At 34.4% G+C, this 26,315-nt stretch overlaps 1 protein-coding gene and 1 long non-coding RNA gene across 3 annotated transcripts; one reads left to right on the forward strand and one right to left on the reverse strand.

Moving 5' to 3' along the window:
* Positions 1 to 17,303: 17,303 nt before the first annotated feature.
* On the reverse strand, positions 17,304 to 17,930 carry LOC132270238 (late embryogenesis abundant protein At1g64065-like). Its single transcript, XM_059771429.1, has one exon. It carries the CDS (start codon positions 17,928 to 17,930, stop codon positions 17,304 to 17,306), a length of 627 nt encoding a protein of 208 aa, XP_059627412.1.
* Positions 17,931 to 19,519: 1,589 nt separating this feature from the next.
* LOC132271703 (uncharacterized) lies at positions 19,520 to 25,959 on the forward strand. Of its 2 annotated transcripts, XR_009469769.1 has the most exons (5): positions 19,520 to 19,681; positions 20,657 to 20,738; positions 22,284 to 22,621; positions 23,960 to 24,020; positions 25,495 to 25,959. It is a non-coding gene; the product is annotated as an uncharacterized LOC132271703 (long non-coding RNA). The 2 variants fall into 2 exon arrangements; XR_009469768.1 differs by lacking the exons at positions 19,520 to 19,681; positions 20,657 to 20,738 and having other exon boundaries at positions 21,969 to 22,621.
* The last annotated feature ends 356 nt before the right edge of the window (positions 25,960 to 26,315 follow it).

The raw sequence follows: 26,315 nt of genomic DNA on the forward strand, positions 1-26,315 counted from the left end.
TCTTTTACATTTATGCTATTAATTGTTCATGTTTATATCTTAATAATTGCATAATTGTTAGAAGGGTTTAATAGAATTTTCAAATTCGAAAAATTGGCCATTATTTGCCAAAGACTCTATACACCCTCCCTCTAGAGTCTATACTTGGGCAACAGAAGTCATTAAGCTATTGATCACGAACAACTCTTTAATTCCACTTCTGATCTTGGACTTGAAATCTGAACTTAAAATTACAACTCGATCGGACTTGTTTTGACAACAAAATTCGTCAATTACAAATTTTATATCCCACATTAAATACATAGAAGGATACCATGCACGAAAACTCTCATTAATCTATCTCTTGATGCCTACATAGCCAAATGGTAAGTGTTACAAGTGGGACTTGTCCCACATCAGATTTGGATGGGGGTTGAAGTATGTATAAATGGGTGGGTATGCAGTATTACTCAACAGCTTGATCTTTTGGTAAATGGGTAAGCGCCCACCCATTACAATTGGTATCAGAGTCAGACCTAGCCCTTAATCCGATGTTACGCCAAACGCCCAACCCAGAGGGCGTCCAGGTTTGGCCGGGTAGACAGGGTGGCCGGATCGCAATGAGGATGTTGCAAGGGTTCGGGTGGGGGAAAATGTTAAAAGTGGGACTTGTCCAACATCGAATTTGAATGGGGATTGAAGTGTGTATAAATGGGTGGGTATGCAATACTACCCAACAGTTTGAACTTTTGGGATAAATGGGCAAGTTCCCACCTGTTATAGTAAGTCACACCATTGGCAACGCGGGGTACAAAGCAAACCAAGAAACCTCTATGATTTTAGCTATACCAAAAGGCACCATAATGGAGTAATTAATTACCTTGATTACAGATTCTGCATCCCCCTCAAAAATTACTTTTTCAAAGCTCCATTCTATAAAAGTAGAAATCGCCTTTCTTAACATCAATGTTTCTTTAAAGTAACAACCAACCACTGAAGAACAGAACATATTAGCCACTTGTAACACAACCCAGCCTGTGCACGCATCACCTATGGCCCCCTGACGATAATGACTTCAAACATAACATAGCATGAACGTTAACTTTTTGATTTCATTCATCATAGACAAAACTAATCTTATCAAATATACTGTATTTAAATTTCTCTAACCAAATACCAAAATAGGAAAGATGATTTCATTCTTTTATTGTTTTACATTTTAACCAAAAAAAATAAATAAATAAGTGAATAAAATAAATAAATAACATATAATACAAGAATAGTTTTGTTAGCCTTTTTTTTTTTTTCCAATTTTTGTGATACCCTTGGATTTCCAGATTTGGGTTGGCCAGGCCCATGCCCGAATACCCGAGAATATCAAAAACAAATGGTAATAATCGAACACAGAATACAAGTATGATAAATAAGAATAAATAAAATGCTAAAAAGAAACTAAAATGATAATCCATTAATTGAAACCTCAGAATAAATTTTCATAAATAATAAAATATTCTGATACAATTAATTATCCAAATAACATAACTCGGGAATCTACACTATGTGGACCCCTATAAAATCCCAACTGAATAAATGACAACAAAACTGTCTACATCAGAATACTGAATCATAACAGAACTCCTATGTAGATAATCCGGAATAATGAAGTAGATGATTCCTGCTCAGCACGAACAATCCCTACTTTTGACGAAAACCTAAAAAAAATAAGGGTAGGTCAGGCCCACAAATAAGTTCTACTTTACTATAGTCCAAGTAGAGACCCGATACGCATATACATCCCAGACAACTCAACAATAGTTAAATAATCCATATATGTATAAATGCATATTATAGGACGGTCACTAGTCCATAGGTCTGTCTCAACTTGAATAGAAGGTAACATACAAATCGTACATAAAGTGGGCATGTATACCTAGACCTACCAGGAACCAGGTGTCTACTATGTCCAGTTATCCATCCTAGGCAATATACGCACCCTAATCATGATCCTGAGACTCAAGTTCATATCACGGTACTATAATCATATATATATAAATCCATCCAAAACCAACGTATGTCATTCAACAGTTTATTGACCTGACACAAGTATAAGTATGACTTAATTTTTATAGTTAATCCATTCCCTTATTCCAGAATAGATAGGACTTAACTTTTTTGGTTAATCTGTCCTTCGAATGCCACCGTCCCATACCAATGCATTACATCCATATAATCCAATTATTAATGAAAGAAATAAACAATACATCAATAAATTCCAGAATTAAGCATAATAAAAATCAGCTAATAACATTGATCATATTATACTGTCAGTCCATGATTAGAACCATCTAATATCCACACTAATTGCTAAGGTAAATTTTAACAATTACATCTTCCATTACCAGTATACAAATTCCATTATAATTTCATACTGATTAAATCCTTTAGCATAATAAAATCAGAGATAACACATGATTACATTATACTTCTAACATAGGATTACCGTCATCCAATACTGTGATACCCCTCGATTCTAGAGCCACGGGTGATCAAGTCCGAGCACAGATCCGAGGGATATCAGACAATTAATATATAAACAAGCAAGAATAAAACTGAATTAATAATAAAATAATGATACGCTGAAAAGAATTCTAATTGTAAAACCTCCAAAATAAAAGTTTTAATATAAATAAACTTTCCAATCCGTACAACTCGGGAATCCATCTAGTGGACCCCTAATATTTCCAACTGGTAAAACATTTACAGAATTAAAATCCAAAACCAAAATAAGAAAGAAAATCCTATGTAGTCGGAAGAGTGAGTGACTGTATCTGCATCACCACGATCAAACCCTAAGCCTGGTACTCTCGAACACCTGAAAAATAAAGGTGGGTCAGGCCCACATGCAAGTTCCATCCTACTACAATCCGTACATAAACCCGATACGCAGATACATCCTAGATAGCTCGACAATATCTACAATAGTCCATAGATATATATATACACACTATAGGATGCTCACTAGCCTATAACATAGTTCAGCCTGGGTAGAAGGTGACATATAAAACACGTTTTTCAGCGGCCAAATACCTAGACCCACCAGGGAACATTAGCTATATCTAGCTACTCAACCTTTGCAATATACGCACCCTAACCGTGATCAGGAGACTCAAGCTCGTATCACAGTACCATAAATATATATATAAATTCCTTCCTAATGCCGAAAGATAAAACAAGCATCCATTATGTCGTTCAACTGTTTTAGTTGACAAGACATGTATCCATGTAGGAGTTAACTATTTTAGTTAATCCATTCCGTATGTAAGAAGGGGTAGGACTTAGCTATTTGATCTAATCCATCCCTGATATGTCACCGTCCCATACCGGTACATATAATGCAAATGATCCATAAACGATGCACATTCATTAGAACATCAAATAAATCCAGAAACCAGCACAATAGAAAACAGATATTATTAAGATCCTACTATGCATCCAGTATATGATTATAATCATTAATCCTCCAAACAAATTGTTAAAGTATTGATAAACAATTTATATTATCCACACCCATACAATTGATAAAACAGAAGTTAAACAGTTCATCAATTAACATCCATAACCTGTTATAATGATCAGTTAGAAATATGAACTAAATACATTATACTAGATATCCCAAACCATCCTCTCATACCATATTATTTAAATTGCCAAAACAAAGACAAGTAATGAAATCCTCCATAAATCCTTAACAGCATAAAAGTTAGCATTTACACCACATGACGTCCCTTTGATCCTCCACTCCAAAACCTGTGCCTGATATAATATGACACTCTGAATTCCAAACTGCTCATTATATGAAACCCCAACAGTATTCCCACACTAGTCCATTTAGTTCGCTAAACCAAAACTAGCAACTAAAATTCCTACCACTCCTGACAGCATACCATTTAATATTTAAGTTAATACTGTCTATGCCCATATCCCACACCGAACTTTCTGGCCTCCATTAAAGTATATAAATAATTTATATAATATCCCAAAAGTAATTCGATACCAGTCAGTTTAAGTTATTAAAACAAACTTATTAACTTAAACATTCATCCTTCCTTGACAGCATGCCTATTCCACGTTTCTGTTTCCTGATGCCCCTTAAGATTAGCACCCTAACATAACCAACTATTTAAAGGTCTTAATAGGTTAATTTTAACATATTTGAAACCCCCTTTAATTTTCAGTATTTGCGTTTAACCCCAGAACTCCGAAAAAATTACAGAAAACACCCCGTAGGGGTTTTTTTTCCATGGGAGCCGGCTCCCCTTTATTGGAGCCGGCTCCTAGGCTTCTAGAGCCGGCTCCCCCTCATGGAGAGCCGGCTCTCTCTTCATGGGAGCCGGCTCCCACCATTTAGGAGCCGGCTCTCACCCCTGAGAGCCCTTCTGCATCGTCTCTACTTCGTCCGATGATTTTTCTGCGTTTCCGGCGAAGTCCGACGTTCCTGTCCCAAGTATTTTAACATTCCTAGGGTTCAATTTAAATTCTTAAAGCCCTAGAAACTTCTCACCATCCAGCATGCATTAATTGACAAAAATCTAAAACAAAACAAAACCGTATCCAAAAACGCCATTCACAGTTAACCGAACGTATGAACAATCTAAAGTCTGATCACCAGTGTCAAAATTCCATTATAATGGTTAACTAACTTCCTAACCATCCTAACAACACCCCACATCGCATTATGAATTAATTTACAGAGGTTTAATACATAATCTAACAATTTATGCAAGGGAAGCCATCTTCAGTTAGTATACGGTTAACCAAATTTCAGACTAAACTAATATGCATAAAATTTGTTTTAAAATTTTTAATTAAATTCCTGGAGTCTATTTAGAATGCACAGAACACAAGTTTACAGGAAGGAGAGAATGAAACTTGCCTTAAGATTCTGGTTTGAAACCTTCATCGCCGTTGCTAAATTCTGCAACGAACTGTAGACTACCTGCAACTCTCCCACTGTTCCAGCTTTATTCCACAAGCCATCGACTCTTTCTTCCTTGATCCCACCTTCAATCCATGGCTGCAATCCTAATTGATTCTCTCAATTTCCCTCTGTTTTTCCTTCTCAAGGAACCTCTCTGTTTTTCCTCTCATAAACCCTTACGTGAATAGGGTTTTCTCCCAAAACCCTTGCAGCATATATTGTTATATATATATAGACTCCTCTGAAACCCTAATCCCAAATCCAGTAATCCTAACCCTAAGTCCAGCCCAACTACAAGTCGGCTACCTAATTACTTAATCATAACACCCTAAAAACCCTTAATTTAGGAAAATAAATAATTAATTAATTTAAAATACCAATTCAATTAAACAATTAATTTAAAACCAATAAACAAGTAAAATAAATCAATTAATCTAAAACAAATAATTCACACTTAATCAATTAAACAAACCAATCCACTATATAACAATTAAATTAAATACACACAAATAATAATAAATCAACTAATTTAACCAAATAACAAATAAGTCCAATAATGTAAATAAAAATGAAAAACAAACCAAAATATTAAACAAACCAATCCACTATATAACAATTAAATTAAATACACACAAATAATAATAAATCAACTAATTTAACCAAATAACAAATAAGTCCAATAATTTAAATAAAAATGAAAAACAAACCAAAATATTCCCATTTTATCCTTTTGAAAACTAGGGGTATTACAAATACCCATTTACATTGCTAAAGTAATATTAAGCAAAATAAATCATCCAATTAACAATATGCTAATTTAATTGAAAATTCCATATTGTTTAAGATATTAACATAAGAATATAAATTATACTTTTAGGGATTTTAACAAGTCCATTATAATTATTTAAAACCCCCCATGATCCTCCAAAACAACCCTGAAACCCGAAAATCCAACAACAATATAAAAAATAGCCATCCCGTAGAAGTCCCAGCATGAGAACATGCTCTCAAAATACGAGAGCATGCTCTGCCCTCTTGGGAGCTGGCTCCCCTCAAGTGGGAGCCGGCTCTGTAGTGCTGGGAGTCGGTTCCCTAATGGAGGGAGCCGGCTCTCTCCCATGAGAGCAGTCTCAAATCCTTAGGGAGCCGGCTCTCAACCTGTTCTACACCTTCTTCTTCGGTTTCGGCGTTCTTTGATCATTCCGATCATTCCCATTTAGATTCCTAAGCTTATGTTCTAAGTTTTAGACGATCCACATTAATTATAAAAAGTCCTTATCCAACCTTTACATAAATCAAAACAAGTTCATCTGCTAGAACATTCAAGATCAAGCAACTTCAAATAAGAACGTAAAATTCAGTTCTTCTTGCAATTAAACATGTATAAAAGATCCAATTAATATCTGGTTAATCCTGGAATCAACCTAGACATGTACAGAACATGAATCTAAGGGAAAGAGTAGAAGTAAAACTTGTCTCTTAAGGTTTCGGTTTGAAACCTTTAACCGTCTTCTTCCTAGATTTTCCGGCAACCTCTGATTGTCGTCAAACCTCCTATTGCTCTGGTTCTATTCCACAAGCAGACCCTCTTCCTTCCTCATTAGTCCGGCCTTTCAACCCTTGTCCAAAAACCCTAGCTTCCTCTCTCAGTTTTTCTCTCAAACTCTCTGTCTTTAAAAAGTGGTGTGAATAGAGTTTCTTCCAACCCTTGATAAACAAACCAAATATGTATATATAGGCTTATAACAAACCCTAATCCTATTCATAACCTACGTCTAATAATAAGAGAAGAAAAAATAAAAGAAAAATAAAAACAAAACATAATTCGTATATATGAAGTCGGTACGAATATATATATATATATATATATATATATATATATATATATATATATAAATTTAACTTGTACTATATATATACACACACATAAACTAACTATACTTATTAATATAATTGTTTAATATACTAATAAGTATAAAATTCATAAATCTAGATATATACCCATATATATATGTACCAACATCCATTGGTAATATATCCGTACCCGTTACTCATCCTATCCAAGTAATCCATGTGACCCAAGTGAGTGGTCCATTACTACTATCCAAATCCATCCTTTTAAAAAAAATAAAATAAAATAAAACATAAATCAATTAAATCATTTAATCCTAACAAATAATTACAATTAAACCACACATCATTTAACATCCAAAAAAATCAAATAAATCACATAAGTAATTAAAACAAATAAACATATAACATGAAGCCATATAAGCACATAGCCACGTAAGCACCTAAAATATAATAAAATAAATAATTAAATCCCTTTTATATTCTTTTGAAAACTAGGGGTATTACAATTTTAGAAAGGACTTTTGTTTCCACATTTTCTAGCTCTTTGGCTATGCCAGCGTGCCAAAATTCTAAACCTAAACTTGGGGGTGAAAAATACATTACTTTGGTTCGACCATGTATATTAAGGTGGTAGAAAAATATGTTCAAGCAATTTTGAAGAGGCATGGGAAAACCATCTACCGGGTTGCAATTACCTTGCATCCATTAAATTTTTTTTTTTTTTTTAAATGAAAGTGTAAGTATATATTGAGGCGATAAAATTTACAAATCGATTAGGGTCAAAAGATTTACAAAGCCTATGCTAAAACAAAAGCCCAATAAAGGGATAACCTAAGTCTTGAGATAACCCAAGTTAAAAAAGCCCAAGGAAACCCAAAGCTTTCCAATATCAGTTATAGCAAGTATTATGGTATGCTCTATTATGGAAAATGAACTTGTGTACATTGATGTCGTCGGTAGGATCAATCATGTGGCATCAGGGGTTTGTGTTGCGCTATGCAGAATGGTTGTGGAATATAATATGTATAAGCAACCTAGAGGTGGGGTTAAATAGGTTCAACTTACTATTTTATCCGAATTTTGATTAAATTAAATGTATGGAAATAAAAGTAAATTAAACACCCATAAAGCAAATATAAATTTCAAGCAAAGTAAAGAGTGAGTTTAGAGCGACACCGGATTTTTAAAGAGGAAACCCTGATTGGCAGAATAGACCAATCGTTCTGGGAAAACCTCGAGGACTAACGTCGTTGCAAGCAAAAAGATTCACTATGTATGAAGCAAAGTACAATCGACTCAGACTCAGGCTCACACCTATCACTCTACCAAACACCAATTGCTGACAATCCATGGTTTTGCAACTCCCCTATCCAACAGCTCTCTACCTCAGACCTACTCTTGATTTCTGTAGAAGGATCACTGGTAGATCAACCACCATTCCATGAGCATCTTGATCCCTTCAAAGTGTGATTTTCCCCTCCATCTCTTCAAAAATTGATTTTCTAAAGTTGAATACGGCTAGTAGATATGAAATCTTCATTTATGCTAATCCCCATCGAATAATGAACAAACAACCTAAATCCCTCTGTGTATAGGTGTTTGTGTTCTCAAGAATAGATAAATAATAAACCCTTAAAAACTCACACAAAAAGGCTTTCTAGGGTTATTAAGATCTTCAATGCAAAAGTTAGCCGTAATTAAGTGTGTGTGAATATAAGTTTATATAGAGAATTAGAGAGTCCTAATAAGGTTAGAAAATGCGTCAAATTTCATGCTAAAACATCCCTCTAATTCAGATAAAAAAAAAGGTAACAGGAGTTGGTTTAAAATAAAACTTTCCTTTTTGATTTAGAGAAATGCAACCGGTTTAACCTCGTACTGTAACCGGTTGGATTTTTCTAGAGTATGGTTTTCACACAGGAAATGCAACCAGTTCAAAGATGAAGTGCAACCCGTTGGATTATTGAAAAACCCTAAATAAATAAATACAACTTTTAAACCTATTATAAGTGATTCTTACACACTTACTTTGGCTAGATGTTGTTCATTATTGAACCAAGATAACCACTAGTAGTTTCAATTGAATTTTTTGCTTTCGAAACCAAAACTAACTAAATAAGAAATAAGAAATTAGAACTCGATCTAAACTTGTTTTGATAGCCAAAATATGCAAATTACAATTTTACATCTCACAAATGGTGGTCGGATGAAGGAACCGAGAAGTTCTCATTCCACAACAATGTCTCTTACATTGATTGAATCTTTCACAGAGCAAGTCATTAGCTTTTCCCGAAATGAGGTGAGGATTTGAGTTATAACAACATTGGTAGAAAGTGAGTATCCCTTGAAGTACCTCCTATTCCGCTCCATCCAAATGTTGTAAATCAGAGCCACAAGGCACAATTTTCTTACCAATTTTCGTGGATTTTCTTTCCCATTCCACAATTGGCTTGCCCATGCAATAATGTTTCTCAGTGGACATGCATAGAATGCACAATGTGCTTGTAAAAATGACTAGACACAATTTGAAACCAAAATTTGCCAATTACAAAATTTATATCTTACATTACTTTGGTAGAATTAAAATGTTCAAATATTTTGGGTTGCCATGAAAATGTAAGAACGCATCCATGCAGTAGTTGGGATATATCAAGTGAATAAAGTGTTTTGGTTGGAATGGTTAGGATGGTGAGAGATTTAGAACGTAAATACTTGATGGATATACTTGAATATGATACTAACTAACCCTTATCTCTTTGGTTTATGTGGTAATAGTGCTCATTTCATCGACCCACTAATAAAATTTCCTAAACCGCTACATGATATTTGCAATCTCTTAATTGTTTTATTATTATTATTATTAGGGTTAAGCGCAAAAAAAAAAAAAAAAAAAAAAAAAAAAAAAAAAAAAAAAAACCCTCAACTATCCATACAGTACAAAAAAAGTCTCTGTGTGGTATAAAACCCCTCCTATACTATCAAATTGGTGCAATTAGCCGCTTATTCCCATAAAATACATTAATACCCTCTTGTCAATAAAATGAAATAATATTTTAAAACTCAGGCAATATAAAATTACCATTTTGGACAATTTCCTTTGATTAACCATGTTCATAGCAGAGCCTAAACCACAGCCACAAAAAGAAGAGGATGACCGTTACAGAGAGTCCCGTCTGGAACCACCTCATGATGTTCTCCGTCGCCCAAGTCAACTTTGCCAACCCCACTGACCTCTTCCTCCCCTTCAAACTCCGCTCCAACCGTGGCGTCCTCATCCACCGAAAAATTGGCTCCGTCTCCATCCCCGTCAAAGAACTCCTCGCCGACACCCACCACCACTCGTTTTCTCTCGTCTCAAAACTCAACCCCACAACCTCATGATGTTCTCTGTTGCCTAGGTCAACTTGGCCTACCCCACTGACCTCTTCCTCCTCTTCAAACTCCGCTCCGACTGCGGCATCCTCGGCCACAGAAAAATCGGCTCCATCTCTGTCCTCGTCAAAGAACTTCTTGCCAGCACCCATGACCTTATGACGTTCTCTGTCGCCTAGGTCAACTTGGCCAACCCCACTAACCTCTTCCTCCTCTTTAAACTCCACTCCGACCGCGGTATCCTCGGCCACCGAAAAATTGGCTCCTTTCCGTCCCCATCAAAGAACTTTTCGCTGGCACTCAACACTACTCCCTTTCTCTCATCTCAAAACTCTACCCCACGACTTGTTAAATCTTTGCCAGCCTCCTACATCAAACCATCGACTACCACCTCTGGCTTACCACCAAACCGCCCCTCCTCTCGAACCTTGCTCCCAACACCCCTCCAGTTCTCTCGTCTCCAAATTCCAAATTCTTGAGGTCCACAATACATTCCTCTTCACCACCCGATCACTCATCAAACTGAAATTAGTTAGTGGTTCCTCTTCACAACCTGTATCCACCAAACCCATATCAGATTCTCCACCACTGCCACTAGAAACTGAAACACTCATAATAGAATCACCGATTGTCAACGAATAAACCATTTGAAGCTGTCCAACCAATTTCACTTTCCACCACTAGTTGTGGTGAGGAGTGTAGGAGAGAAAGGGTGGTGGGAGCGAGGTTTGAGAGGGGTGGTTTGGTGGCAAGCAAGTGGTGGTTATAGCTATGATGCACCACTTGTTATGGTGAGGGGCATAGAAGAGATGCAGTCCCTTAGAAAATGGTAGAATACGAAGAGAAAAGGGCAAATTAGGGTTTTAAAATTTATTTTATGTCAATTTTGACCCAAAAGTGGTAAGAGGGACTTATTTGCACTATTTATTTATTTTTTATTTTTTTGTATTTTATTGATTAAATTGCACATTTTCAAAAATAATGGATGTTTTGTGAACAAAACCTATTACAGGGAGGTTTTTTGCACTTAACCCTTATTATTATTAGGGTAAAGTGCAATAAACCCCCCTGAACTATGAAGCAGTTGCACAAAACACCTCTGAATTAACAAATGCCCCCTTAAACTATTAAAAAGTTGCATTTAAGGACAATATGTTAGTCTCCGTCACTTGAAAATAAAGATTACAAAATTACCCTTTAATGGAACTACGTCGTTTTAATGCTTTATCCACTCCTGCTGCTGATGTGTCCAGTTGTGAAGCGGTGATGAGGATGACGACCACCTCCATCGTCCGTCAATGGCTGCCACTGCCATTTCTCTCTCTCCCTCACAAAGATTCTTCATCCCCAAATATGTTTTGGTTGCAAAGGTTGGTTTTTGGAGGGGAATTGATAGAAGAATAACACAAATTATTTGGGCAGTTGTGATTGGGTTGGTTTGGTGTTCGGGTTCGTTGTCGGAAGCTATGGTGACCCATTTGGTGTTGATCAAGACTCTCACTGCATAATTATAGCCATCTACAGCCAAAAGGATCCACAACGACTTGCCTTCTGCAGAATTGGGGATCAGCAACAACATAATTTTGGGTTTTTGAGATTGAATTTTCCGTTTTTGTGATTGGGTCTTGCAGCTTGTAATGTTTCTGAATTTGTCATTTTCTATTTTTTTTAAATTTTTTTGATTTTCGGGGGTATTTTTGTCTTTTCTCATTTTGCGAACCAGACACCGTGAGATGTATCGGATGTGTCAGAAAGTGGTTTGGGACATTTCCTTAGGTTCAAAACTCTTGGAAATATATTGGTTGCCATTTCGACATTTTTCTGTTTCTTGGACAAGAAGGTCCCAGGTGGGACCCGTTACCGAGGTTGTTGCGCACGGGTGTTATGTCGTGGGTCCATTACATTTCATGCATTGTTAATTGTGCATAGAATTCATGTTTATATATTATTTTTTGTGATGGTAAATTGGTTATTATATATATATACAAAAATATTAAAATGAAAAGGGGATTTTTGTGGTGGGGCCCACATGTACTCTTTTAATGGCCTTAAAGCCATTTAGGTTACAAATTTTCAATGTCACATTCTCTCTCCCTCGGCTGGCTCTCTCTTCCTCTTAAATTTCCTTTTTTCTTTTTCTTTTTACAGTTTCTAAGCTTGATTTCTCTCAAGCCTTTGGGATTTTGGTTCAACCACTTAAAGCAAAGTTAATGAGCACTTCAAGATCTTCGATTTGATCTGAGTCAATCCCTATTTGGCCATCATTTTAGGATTTTGAAATTCTAGGGTTTGAGGTGAAATTGAGGCTTCTTGAGGAATTTCTCTCTAATTGAGGTAGGGGTTTTCCTAATGCCTAAGTTTTGGTTTCATTTGAGTAATTTCTCCTTCCTTTGATATGTCATTTGAATTATTAAGCTTTGGTATGAAAATTAGGGTTTATTAATGCCTTTAAGATGATAAATTATGTTATTGTGTATGTGATTATGTGATAAGCATTTTTATAGATGAATTGCACATGTTTTACCTTAGTTGATGATGCCCTTATTGTATGAGATTTCTAAATCTTGCTATGATCTTTCCTTAATTATTATGATGTGAAATGATGATGTTGCTCTTGTTATAATGATGGACTCATGACTTTGAGAATGAATGGTTATGCATAGCATATCATTGCATAAAGAGGGGTTTTGGAAATGAATTGAAAAAGAGAAATTTTCTTTACATTGAAAGTGGAGTTTTTTATACTGGAATGGAAGTTTTTTTTTTTTTTAAATGAACCGAATTTCGCGAGTTCGGGGCTAGCTTGACCTAGAGGGAGCGTGGCCCGGTATTAGGCGTGAAAAAGTTGATGCTAGACCCTATAACGGTTGCCAGGCATTGCCAAAATTGGAACCAGGGGATATTCATCAATCTCGCCTCGGTAAAGTCAGTTGGCGGGTTTTCAAAAGTTGTGGGTTTGACCGATTTGGACTGAGTTGGAAACGAGGTGCATTATATCTCATTATGACGCATGGCATTAGTAGAATTTGTGTTATATGCTAGAAATATTCTTGGTTTAATGTAGTGTTCCACATAGCCCAATGTATGACCCCTTCATCTTGTTTCCCTATGTGTTATGTGACTCAAGGGAGTCCAAAACTAACGTCTTAGGCGACTGCTATTAGGCTTTATGCTCCCCCCTTAACTCAATATTTTCAGGTTCGGAAAAGGAGGTGGCGGAAGAAAATCCACCACAAGTTTAGCAGACTAGAAGTTACTTTACTGTCTGTTGTATATGGGATCCCATCCTTTATTATAAAATAATACTTTGAAGAAAATGTAATCGTTTTGTGTAAAGTATGATCATGTTTTGTAATTGTAACTTTGATAGCATTTTGATGTATTCGGGACCAGGTATAATATTATGTTCTGTATGAAAAATGATGTGTAATGTGGGAGTTGATCAATATGTATATCCATGGAATGTTATTTATGTTGCCGTGAATTTAGGATTTGGTTGCATATTAGGCCTTGTATAGGTTGGCTCACAACGAGCCTAGTCTTTTTGGTGTTATCTGTTACATATAGCAGCTTCCCAGGGCTTATCGGCCGGCTGACAGTGCACTTATCGGCCGGCTGACAGTGCACATTTTGACATTCCAGTGAGTTAAGACATGAGAAACCTTGTTTCAACCGGCTGAACCTCGCCATCAGCTGACCAAACCTCCTTCATCAGCCGGCCAAACCCATTTTCAGTCGGCCAATGAGCCCTTTTTGAAAAGTCCCGAGAGTTTGCAATTTGAGGATCGATTCGGTCGACTGACTATCTCAGTCAACCGGTCGACCATGTTCTTTCAGCCGGCCGATGAAGGGCCACCAGCCGACTAACCATGGCTTGTACCTCTAATCCTTTCCCTTTAAGCTGAAATTTTAGAGTACCTTGGACCTTTTAGTGAATTGAGTATTACCTTTGAGTGTGGGAAATGATGGTTATACCTTTAGCTGACCTCGGGTCCGGGTAAAGACCGATTAACGGTTCGGACCCACGAGTCCGGGTCGTTACAAAGCTAGAATTTGGGGTCTTCTGATTGGGTTGCCAACTATCGTCATCCATCACCCACAGAATGATGATTTTGGTTGATCAAGCAACAAAATAAAGATAGTTTCTTCTTTGGGGTTATGCGTATGACTCTTTGATTTTTTAGGAAAGTTGGGTTCAAGAGTTGGAAAACAAAGAAAGAGGGATGATATGTTGTTGATTCTTGTAACTTAATTTTTTTTTTTTTTTTTTGTTTTCTCATCTTCTTTAATTTCTTGTTAACGTTGGAGGTGGATTGTACAGAGAAATAGAGGTGGAGGCATCCATGGATGGAGGAGGTGGCTAGTTGAGAAGAATAAAAAAATTAGGGTTTGTGATTGTGAAGTTCTAGAGAGAGATGACCATTTGGTTTTTTTTTTTTTTTTTTTTTTTTTTTTTTTTGGAAAATATCAAGAATTTTGGTTTTATACAATAGGGGTAGTTTTGTCATTTTAAAATTACAACCTTGGCATTTGATCATCACGCGCCTATTTAGCCGGAGTAACCAAACGGAACCTTGTCGGTGGATGATTTTTGCAAACATTTAGATAGTTCAGGGGGTTAATTGTAAAAACAAAAGTTTAAGGGGGTTTTTAGGGAGAGAGAGTATAAATCAAGGAATTTTTTTGCACTTTACCCTTATTATTATTGCATATATTTCTTGTTATGGATAAATTTGATCATGTTGAATATTGCATAGTTTTTTTTTTTTTTTTTTGGCGTGTGTAGGAAAGAGGTATAAAAAACAAGTCAAACTATCTTGTGTTGTCAAATAGTCCCAAAAAAATGTTCCATCTAAGGACAAAATAGTTATTTCATGAATAGTAGAAGAGTTCTAGCAAATGCCAAACTGATTAAAAGACTCTTTTATAATACAATTTTCAAATACCAATACATAAGCCATATAAAAGTAAGAACTTCTAATTCTCTTCATATATATATATATATTTTTGGTGTTTGTTTGTATAAAAAGTCCAAACAAAAATTATACCAAACCAGATTTTAAGTGGGCAGGGTTGCCTCACTAAAATTGTTGCTCAAATGGGGATAATTAAACTCATTAGTTATCTTCTGTAGCTTTCCTGTCTCTTTCCGTGGTTGGTCTATAATTTTCTGTTGACTGGGCAAGATTTAATAATTCAGATAATGATTTGGTACCCTGCAATCCTTTTTTATTATTTTTTTTTAAAAGAAAAATTTGTGCTTTTAAATGAGCTATTAGGCTGGATTGAAGAACAAAGAAAGATCAGAAAACAAAGATACGACAAAACATAGATTGATAAAATGAGCTATTAGGCTCAATTGATTGGTAAATTAGTTGATGACAGGTCTATAGTAACATTGAACTTCTTGATGGATCGAGCTCTAGCTCTTCCCTTGGGAACAATAGCATTCCCGACTTGTACACACATTTCATACATGAACATGATTAAGGAAAATTAAAAATCACTTATCGTTTGTTTCAATTGTATTATCATGTCGTATCAAATAATATCACCACAATTATTAATTATACGAAATTTACCTTTCAAATCTTTGACATTTAAAAAATAATATACTTACAACTATTTTACCCTACTAGACAACCGACTTAATTGCTATACGCATCTAGAAAAGTGTTTCCTTATTGAATTCTATTCATCTATTGGATAACTACAAAAACGGATGAATTTTATTGCAGTACTCTTTACATTTTGGTCAAATTGTTTCTGCAGAAATAAGACCAAACAAATCTATCTGAAACTATGAGAATAGCATCGAGATTACTAGGTGGGTAGTTTAAAATGACAGTCCACCCACATTAGCTTCATCAACAAAAAATTACAGTTTTATTTATTTATGTTTATTATTAAATTACAGATTCACCGTAGCATTTATGGCAATTCCAATTCTTATGTCGTCGCTGCACGAGATGTCCAAGCGCGTTAATCTCAGTTCCTTGGTTTCAATTCTTATGTCGTCGCTGCACGAGATGTCCAAGCGCGTTAATCTCAGTTCCTTGGTTTCAACTAAATATCATTGCTGACTAGAAAAATGAAATATTTTAACCAATATGACTTTTCAACATTTGCTTTTCCAAAATGACGGCTAGAATATCCATAAATTTGGGGCACATTTAGTAATATGTGGCAGGTCATACCATTGTTTGGAGGAGTGGTAAGAGCAGTTGCTAAGGCTACACAGTCCTTCCACTTGCTCTTCTTATTTGTAATTTTTTATTTTATTAATTGCTTATTTTCTATTTTGTAAAAACTATTAAAAATATAATATTTTAAAGACAAAATATAATATATATATATATATATATATATATATATATATATGACGGCTAGAATATCCATAAATTTGGGGCACATTTAGTAATATGTGGCAGGTTATACTATTTGTTTGGAGGAGTGGTGAGAGCAGTTGCTAAGGCTACACTGTCCTTCCACTTGCTCTTCTTATTTGTAATTTTTTATTTATTAATTGCTTATTTTTTATTTTGTAAAAACTATTAAAAACATAACATTTTGAAGATAAAACTAACCTTCATAATATATATATATATATATATATATATATATATGGATTCAGGCTAAACTTATGTATCATGGATGTATTCTTTACATATATATACTTCTATACTTGAATTTTTATAATTATAAATTTTAGTTGAAGAAAAATTATAAAATTAAGTTTTAGTTGAAGTAAAATTGTGGAGAGGATAATAAGATGATAATTAGAGTTGAGAGATAGGGATAGCCTGGTAAATGAAAGGCATATATGGTAAGAGAAGATCGCTTGTTTGTGTATATGGATGAGACGAGAAGATGGAAGAAACCGTTTAAATGGTAGTTTTGTTTTAAAAAAATATAATAATAATAAATAAATAAATAAAAGACTGATATCAACTAGTAAGCTAATAGAGTAAATTTAAATACGAATCCAAATTAAGTATAGAGCAAAACAAAGAACTGGCAAACGAGGGACTATAGTACCAGCATACACTGTCCCCCTTATTTTATAAATAGAGTACATACTTTAGGAAAATTAAAGTTCAAACACATGCATAAAATTGGGTCATTTGCATTTCAGATTCTGGAGCTGGTGGGTTGCGATACTAACTTCCATGGTGCAATTCATATTGACAGCTTTCTTCTTCTTCATCACCAGCATTAGCTCCACCTTTCCTGTCAATCTTGATGTGCTGCTCAGCGGCAAAATCCCAGAATTGAAATCGCTTCCTAATTCTGAATTGGTTAGTAAATTGGTTGATGATAAGTTTATAGTAACATTGAACCTCTTGGTTGATAGAAATTTAGCTGTTGCTTTAGGAACAAAAGCATTCCCCACTTCTGCACCCCTGTAGAAGAAGGTAATGGTACTGTTGTCGAATTTGTAGGGACCGAAGTTAGTGTTCTTGACACCAAGTCGAGCATTCATTCTCATGTCAAATGATGAAGCCGAGACACTAAACGTCTCAAATGAGGCAGCACGCACGCGGAACTTGGGAGTTTTGACTTTCATGACAGTGAGTGAAAAGATGACTATAACAATGGTTTGGAACACAACAAAAGCAGCAATATATAGAATAAGTTTCTTGCGTTTCTGGCGTTTGAGTTCTTTGGATTGTGCCTCTTCGTCTACTCGGCCATAATTATTTGGTTCTGGCATGTGATGCCCTGGTTGCTGCTCCCTGTCTGCCATTAATCTTCTTGAGAGAGAAAAATAGAGGATTTTTGCTTGTTTGCTGCTAGGTGTTTGAAGGAAAGTTGATGGTAGAGGAGGGATGGTTAGTAGCTATATATAAGAAGTGATTACATCCGATGTGAGAAGTATGATCTTATAAGGACACCATACATGAAGTTTCGTTTAACAATGACTTTGGTTGAAATTTCTCCGCCATTTAGATGTTTCTCAAACGCGTCTGGCTTTTTTTTCTTATAAATGAGTACCTTCTGTTTTTGGCGCGTATTATTATTGAATAAATTACAATTTCTACGGTATCGTATTAGATGCTTCTATATGAAAATTATAGCTTGACGCGGTTGTAAATTGTGGGAGGCCAAAATAAAGTCGTCTTATGTTGTTTTGGATTTGACAAACATTCATGCTTTTAATTAAGTTATTGAAATTAAAGTGGAAATCAATAATTAATAAAGAAAATCTTTAACAAATATTTCTATGACCTCTGTTTTGTCGGGGTAGTATCATTTTAATAAGGGATAATTAAATAAATGACTAGTTTTTTAACTGTATTATAACTTTAACTGTATACAAATAATATGTAAGTGGGCTTAACTTTCCATTGTTAATGCTTTTAGGTACTGGTAGCATGATTATTATTGTAATTATGTTATGAACAATACGACTACTATTCTGTCCAACTTATGTTTATCCCAGATTCCATTATGGGTCGTCCAAAAGTCGCGTTGGAATGTTTAACCCACTTTTGCATTAAATTGCTGCACAGGGTATTGTTTCCAGTAAATCGTTGACAGACGAGTAATAGAATCTCTCTTAAGCAGAAAGACAACAGAATAGTAATTTACTGTTCATTACATAATATGCTAATATTTATCCTATACAGACCTTTAAGCATTAACAATATTTAGCAGCCATGTTAAAACCATCTTCCTCCTCTTCAGGAGTACAGGACAACCAAGATTCAAAATTGGTAAAAAATACTGAATTAGTAAAATGGACCAATGTTCAAAATAAATTGAACAGATGGACTATTCCTCCAGTAAGTGCTAAGAGCATTTACAAAATCGGAATGCTTAATTTAACTGATCTATGGACTGTAAAAACCATGGAACAAACCATGCAATTAAGCACTAAGGATACAATAATTAAGTTATTGTCTTCCCGTGACCTTCAGAGGCACATACATAAATATAAGTACACACTACAAGAAATTCGGGTTTTAGGGACAGTCCTTTAGGGACAGTCTATAAAACTGTCCTTAAAACCTTCTTTTTTAGGCACAGTCTTAAGAGACTGTCCCTAAAACCGTATTCTTTTGGCACAGTCCTTTAGACTGTCCCTAAAAACTATTTTTTTGGCACAGTCGTTCAAACTGTCCCTAAAAACTTAAAAGGCCCGTCCTCAATTCCACAAAAAATTGCCCGGCAAAACTTGGCGCTTTTAATTCCTTATTTGGCATTTTTGTTTTGCCGCTTAATGCATTTGTTAGAGAAAAATTATAATATATAAAATTATTTTATTTAATAAAATACTAAAAACTATGTTGTTTAATTTAATTACATCATATCCATATACCTATCATCAATTCTCAAGCCCTCACTCCCTCTCTTCCACCTCTTCCACCCTCGCAGAATACTGAAGCTCTTCCACCCTCGCAGACCACCGTCGTAGAATATTGAGGCTCTTCCCCCCTCTTCCAGCAGCATAGGCTGAATGACCCGATCATTCCAACACCGACTCTTACTCTTCAGGTACAACAATATTTTTATTTTTTCAAAATTTTAGGGATTATGCCTCTTTCTTCGATTTTCAGAGAACCCCTAACTTTGATTTGACATTCATATAACCCACTTCGATTTAATGATCCTCACCCTAGTTTTGGTCCATTTTTCTTTTGATTGTTTCAGATCTGGACACATATATATGCTATTTACAATTTGTGTTCATTTTAGGGTTTGGAAAATTATTTGTGTGTTTATTTTTGGTTTTTGATTGTTTTTGGCTTTAGTTAATGGTTTATGGTCTAAGAGGTTGATTATTATTATTATTTTTTCCTGAACTTGTTTTTTATTTTTTTATTTAGATCTTACAAAATGCTGGTGATTGAACGGCATTTCAAAGACTTCGTCCTGTTTTTTCTCTGTTTTTGGTTGATTTTCGGATAATTTTGGCCTCTACTATATTTTTTTGGGCTTGAATTTTTTGTCTGAGGGATTGTTTGTTGTTTATTTGTGTTTGAAGTTTGATTGTACATTTTTCTCTGTTACAGTGTGTGTAGTGTGTGTTTTATTTTGGTTGAAGCTTTTTGTGCTCTGTTCTTCTATCCTTTAGATATTCAAATACTCAGTTGATTTCATAATAGCTTCCTTATTAAATAATTAGCGTACCTCTTAATTAATTCTATACCTCTTTTTTCAATTTTTAAACAATTATTCGCCCAGTATGTATGAAAAAAAAAAAAAAAAAAGGGTCGAATTTGAAACGTGGCATCATGATACTGGAAAGCACAAGACAATTTATACTTTAATTAGGAAAAAAAAAAAAAAGGTTTTAAGTAATGTTTTGCAAATTAAGACATTTAATAGTTAAATGTACTTTTGAAAGTGAAACTACTTTTTGATCTGTAAAAGTTAAGTTTGTGATGCTAATATTTGTGAAATCACTTTGACAGAATTTGAATCTTGGGTTTTATTTCTATTTTGTTTGTTGTATTGTGTTCAATTTAGGAAAAAAGTCATATTTGCATAAGCGATTCTTTGTTGCTTTGAAGAGAATCTCGGGCTTGGAGGAGGCTATCAAAATCAGGAGGTACACTATTGTGATGGAACTTTATAAACCCTTATTTTATATATATATATATATATATATATATATATATATATATATATATATATATATATATATAAGTTCTTTTTGTGTTAGAATTTATTTCAAGGCTTTGTATTCATTTATATTTATTAATTTGTATTCATTTATATTGAGGATGCCAGTATCTTAACCTTTCAATTTTTCCCAATTAATATTAATCCAATTACAGAGTTCTACAATTTATGTCTACCGCCAACTTTATGTGATATTAAAAAATTAGTGATTTAGGGATGAATTCGACAATTAACTAATTTAGGAGATGTACAGGATTTTTATGTCATTTTATGCTTAATGGCATCCTAAGATTCTTCAACTTGTAGCCATAAGTAGCATATCCAGTTTATGTGAGTCCTTTTCAGGTTCCTTGGTGTTCTCAATTGTTTTCAATTAAAAATTTGCAATTTATGGAGTTCAAATTATTTCCCTGGAGAAGTTTTTGATGCTCTATTTGTTTTGCTGGGACATGCACTTATGAAAGGAGAAAGGCGAAGATCTGTAATGTTTGAATATGCATATATTTTGCATTCAAACTCATTTATCACAGGACTACTGGAGAGACGAGTGACAAAATATTTAGTATGGTTGTTTCCTTCATTGTAGTTACTTTGTTAATTGTAATGTTTTTGATATTAATTCTCCAAATCTTATAAATTCTGCTTTTGGACAGGCCACTAGTCAAGACTGTACATGCTTCACACTTTATCATTGCTTTAAAGTCCAAGAGCATCACTAGACTTGATAATGCAGTATCATCTGACAGGGTGTCTCCACTAGAACTAGGCACCTGGGTTTTGCCCCTAACTTCAATTATTCAATTATATGTACCTTATATGAGTTAGCTCAAATTTCAAATATTGCTAAGGAACAAATTATAACAAAAAATTTGAACTTTGGTGTACAGTTCAAGTACCTATAGGGACATGAAATGATGGAGTTTATTGGTAGGGCTACCCTTGTTGTGTAGCTATGCCGTTGGGCCAAAGAAAAAAGAAATGACTCAGAACTTAGGCTCTAGAATTCCATTTGGTATGAGGGATGAAAATGATAGGAACTAAGGAAGCTAGGAAGGAAAAGAGAAATAATTTTTTTTCTCTTTTTATTTGGTTTAGTAAGGAAATAGGTCTTACCTATTTTACCATTATACGCGCGCGCGCGTGCCCGGGGGGGGGGTTCTTTTCATTTTCCTTCTGATCAGATATAGAACCTCCACTCTTCATGGCTTTTTCCTTCTCCCTCTCTTCCCTCTTATCTAAAGAAAATTAGGGCAATACCTCAAAAATCACAGTTAATTTTACAGTAAGCTAAAAATGTATACCAATATCCTTCAACCCATTCTTTACAATTACCAAAATCTAATTAAATCATGTAAACAGACCTGGCAAATCATCCTACATGTAAATTTTTAGTTCTAAAACGGATCTTTTGTTTATCAATAGGAAATGGAAAATGATTTGTTTTTTGATCTGATTTGACGAGGACCTGCAGTTTTTCACAATGGGCCTACACTACAACAAAATGGGCTTTTAACAACACTTTTTCTAAAAGGGTCATGCATAACCCTTGTAGAAAGCACTTTCTACAACAGGCCCGGGTAGTCAGCCAGACCCATCAACACCACCTTGAACCATTAACATCATCCACTTAGCTTACCTTGCTGGTCCGTGTTTAAATGCTATCTCGTGAGGCAAAAGGATGGGATTGGGGCTCAAACTAGATTACCCTTGTTCAGACTCCCTAAGATACGAGGAAGCGAAAAAGGATCACAGCCATCACAGAACCTGTTATTTTCTCCATCAACAATAGATTGAAGCCTTTAAATCTCTGTAAGTTTCAAATCTTGAATTATATCTCTTAATCACTTCACAATTTGTTGATTGTTCTTCTCAATTCTGATACTTTGTAAATAATTGAGTTTTGCAATTTAGGCTTTTGATTTGCTTTTGAAAAATCTCTCATCATTCAGTCCTGTAGAAGAAAATACATATATAAATGTTATGATTATATGAGTTTAATGAAATGTTGTATAAATATTTTTTCTTATAGATTTCGATTTTGTTGAAGTTTTCATTTCGTGCTTGAATGAGTTGATTGGCAATTTGATATGATTTTTTTGCATAAGGTTTCAGTCTACCTACTGATTATTTGATGGAGATTTGATGGAGATCAGTTAGTTGCCAAGAATAAACAAAAATAAAAGATAATAGTCACTGATTCTATATTTCCAATTTGGATTCTTTCATGCATGTTTAGTAGTTTATGGTTGTGACAAAATTGGTTTATAGTGAACTCATTCTCTTCATTGCTTTTGAATTTGTCAAGTTCGGGATTTCAGCTTTTTCATACATTAATTTTGATGGCCTTTCTTCCTTTTTTCCCTTCTCTTTTGGTACTCATTTAACACTTAGTGCTGCATATATCAGTTAAGCTTTGTCCAGTCCGAGTAAACATCAAGTGGGCTATTATATTAGGTTTTTGGAGGTAAAAATTAGTGGTTGTATATATTAATGATGATTTTGAGATAATTCCTAGATATCTTTATAATGGTGTGACTCTTCAATGAATTGTGCATGGGTCGGTTACAAGAGCATTCCCTACTTCTTGTTTGTATATATTGTTCTCCCTTGTTGGGTTTGTACGGGTCTGTAGCCTTGCTATATATAAGTGTTTGATGCTATATAAATCCGTGTATATGATTAATGAATTTTACTCTATTTATTATATTTAATTTGATGCAAAAAAGAATCAAATATAAAACCTTACTTAAAGTCTTAACAATCTATATACATGTATAAGGTTTGCAAAACAAGTCTGTGTTTTGTGTATTTATATTTATGTATATGATGTGAACAATGTTTAGAATGCTTACAATTAGTTTCCCAACTGTTGGGTCCTTAATCTACCCCTCTTGTAACGACCCACAATCGTAGGAACTCTTACATGAGTTCGTACTCTCAATCATTGAATCCAGAGTGGAGTATACAAACTCATGATGAGAGCGTACTATTAATACTTTATATGTGTGTATATAGCAGTGATCAATTCAATTGAAGAATAATATTAATACATAGTAAGGAGTCCTAAAAGAAATGTTTAATGTTGTTTGTCTTGATAAATTTTGAATGAAGAGGATCTTATGTCATACTGTGTTTTTGGTGACTCAGATATCCAAGTGAAGTTGACAAGCATTTGTTGTCTCAGCAGACTGGTTTGTCCAAATATCAGGTACTCATTACCATCTTTTTGCATCAAATTTGATGTGTCATATTCATATTTATGTGTGTGTGTGTGTATATATATATACTGATAATTCTGAACTACTTTGTCTTTTTTTTTTTCTTTTTCTTTTTTTATCTTTTTTCTACTTTTGATTTTGAATTATATATTATTCGACTTGTTCTTTTATTAACTCTAGGGGTTGTTGCTTCTTTGGGTACCTTGTGAATGCATCCCACATTTCCTTGCATGCATATAGCCGTGATATATATATAGTTGGTCATGAATGAATGAGAGAGATTATTTTGTATCTCTGATATGCATAATAATAGTGAAAATTGAAGATATTGATTTGTTCTGTCCTGTTTTTTAGAAGACACTTCTCAAGAATTCTGAAAACCAAATTAGACCATTTTCTGGAAATCGACTATTTTTTTTTAATTAATTCAGTTTTCTGAACACTATATTTTTAGAAGTCAACAAAACGAATATTTGAAATTGTGTACTCTTTTTCTGTTTTCCAGTTATTTGATATGATGAACAGATAAGTGAATGAAACAAGCTCTATAAAAACATGTTTGGTTTAGTCTTAAAACATAATTCTCATAGAATTATAGTGTACTATTATATCTGAAATTTCCTTTTTTATAACTTAATTTTCAGAAATTTCCTTTAGAAAACTTTCAAACCAAAGAATTTGAGCTGTTTAATGTTTTTTTTAGTTATCCTAGAAATTAAAAACTGGAGCAATTAAGCAGATCAAATTTATAAGAACTCTATAATTAGTTTCCAACATTTCCTTATTGTTTCCTACTTTCTTACAAAGCCATTTCCACATCAACTTTGGTCTTAAAACAAATAACATGGCGTTGACATTCTTTAATCCCAGCATTTGAAGCAATATCTTTTTTATGTAACTTGAAAGAAACTCATTTAACAAATCAAATGCATCAAACTTTTGTTGTTTGATATGAACAAGTAAAAAAAATAAAAATATTGTTAGGTGACTGAAAAATTATCCTTATATCCACATGCTTAGGGATCAAATTCTGGAATCACACTAGTTTGTGCCAGTAGGTAGCAGTTTGTGGCGGAGTGATGGTTTGCAGGGTGTGTTTGAGGGAATAGGATTTTGTAGGTGATGGGAGTCCATTGTATGAGGTTAGTGGTATTGAGGTTAGGTAGTGGTAGGCTTGAGATGTTTAAGGACAATAGTTACTCATTTAATATGTTAAAGGAAATAAAAGATGTTAAAACAGAGTTTTGGATTTAACTATTTTAATGGAGATTGAGAAATGTAAGAGAGAGAGAGAGGGGCATGTAGGAGTTTCATGGTTTTTTATTTAGTTTTTAATTTTTGCAAGAAACTCACACACACCATATTCACACAAGGCGCTTGGTAATTTCATGGTGAGTAGAAGGTAAAAGAAGATAAAGTGATGCATATATGCTATTCCATGCAACATGTACATCCCTATATCAGCAACAGCAGCAGCTGCCACCATGGTTCCACCAACAACAGTCTCCATCAGATTCCCAACAGCAGCGAACCACACCAAACTGGCATCAATAGCCTCCACCACCTCCAGCGGACTCTCATTTTCAGCAGCCGCCACTAACAAGGTGGCACCAGCAAGCACCACCCACAACCACCAACAAAATGAATAATGGATCTTAAAGAGGATGGAACAATATTTTGTGCTTCTAGATGGTGTAATTTTTAGTTTAGAAAACTGGAGAGCAATTTTAGTTTTTGTTTAGAAAATTGGAGATTTTATGGATCTTGAATATATGTATTGAGGATTTATTTTATTTTATGGCCAGTAATATCTTTTTGAATGTTATTGTGGATCTATTTTATTTATGTTTTGCATGTATTCAAAATGATTAAACCCACAAATCAAGCATAAAAAAATAATAATAAAAAATAAAAATAAAAATAAAAAAATTATGTACTAGGGACAGTCTACCCGTCCCTAATATAATAATTATAATTAAAAAAATCATGCATTAGGGACAGTCTAACTGTCCCTAATACAATAATTATAATTAAAAATAATGTATTAGGGACGGTCTGTCCGTCCCTAATACTATACGTATTGGGGACAGTCTCCAAAACTGTCCCTAATTCATATGTTATTAGGGACAGTCAATACCGTCCCTAATAAGTTTTAGGGACGGTATTATTTGGGACAGTTAGTACTGTGCCTAAAGGTCAAAAGTATTTGTCACGGTCCAATTTGATCGTCCCTAAAGTTCTTTTGTCACACTACTTTTAGTGACGGACCAATTTGACCTTTAGGG

This window comes from Cornus florida, unplaced genomic scaffold, assembly GCF_030987335.1.
Source record: "Cornus florida cultivar Cherokee Brave unplaced genomic scaffold, ASM3098733v1 CherokeeBrave_3.0.0_Hap2_Chr08, whole genome shotgun sequence".
Taxonomy (NCBI): Eukaryota; Viridiplantae; Streptophyta; class Magnoliopsida; order Cornales; family Cornaceae; genus Cornus; species Cornus florida.

Bases quoted from the DNA above. Each gene is read 5' to 3' on its own strand.
- LOC132270238 (XM_059771429.1), bottom strand. From the start codon at position 17,930: ATGGCAGACAGGGAGCAGCAACCAGGGCATCACATGCCAGAACCAAAT.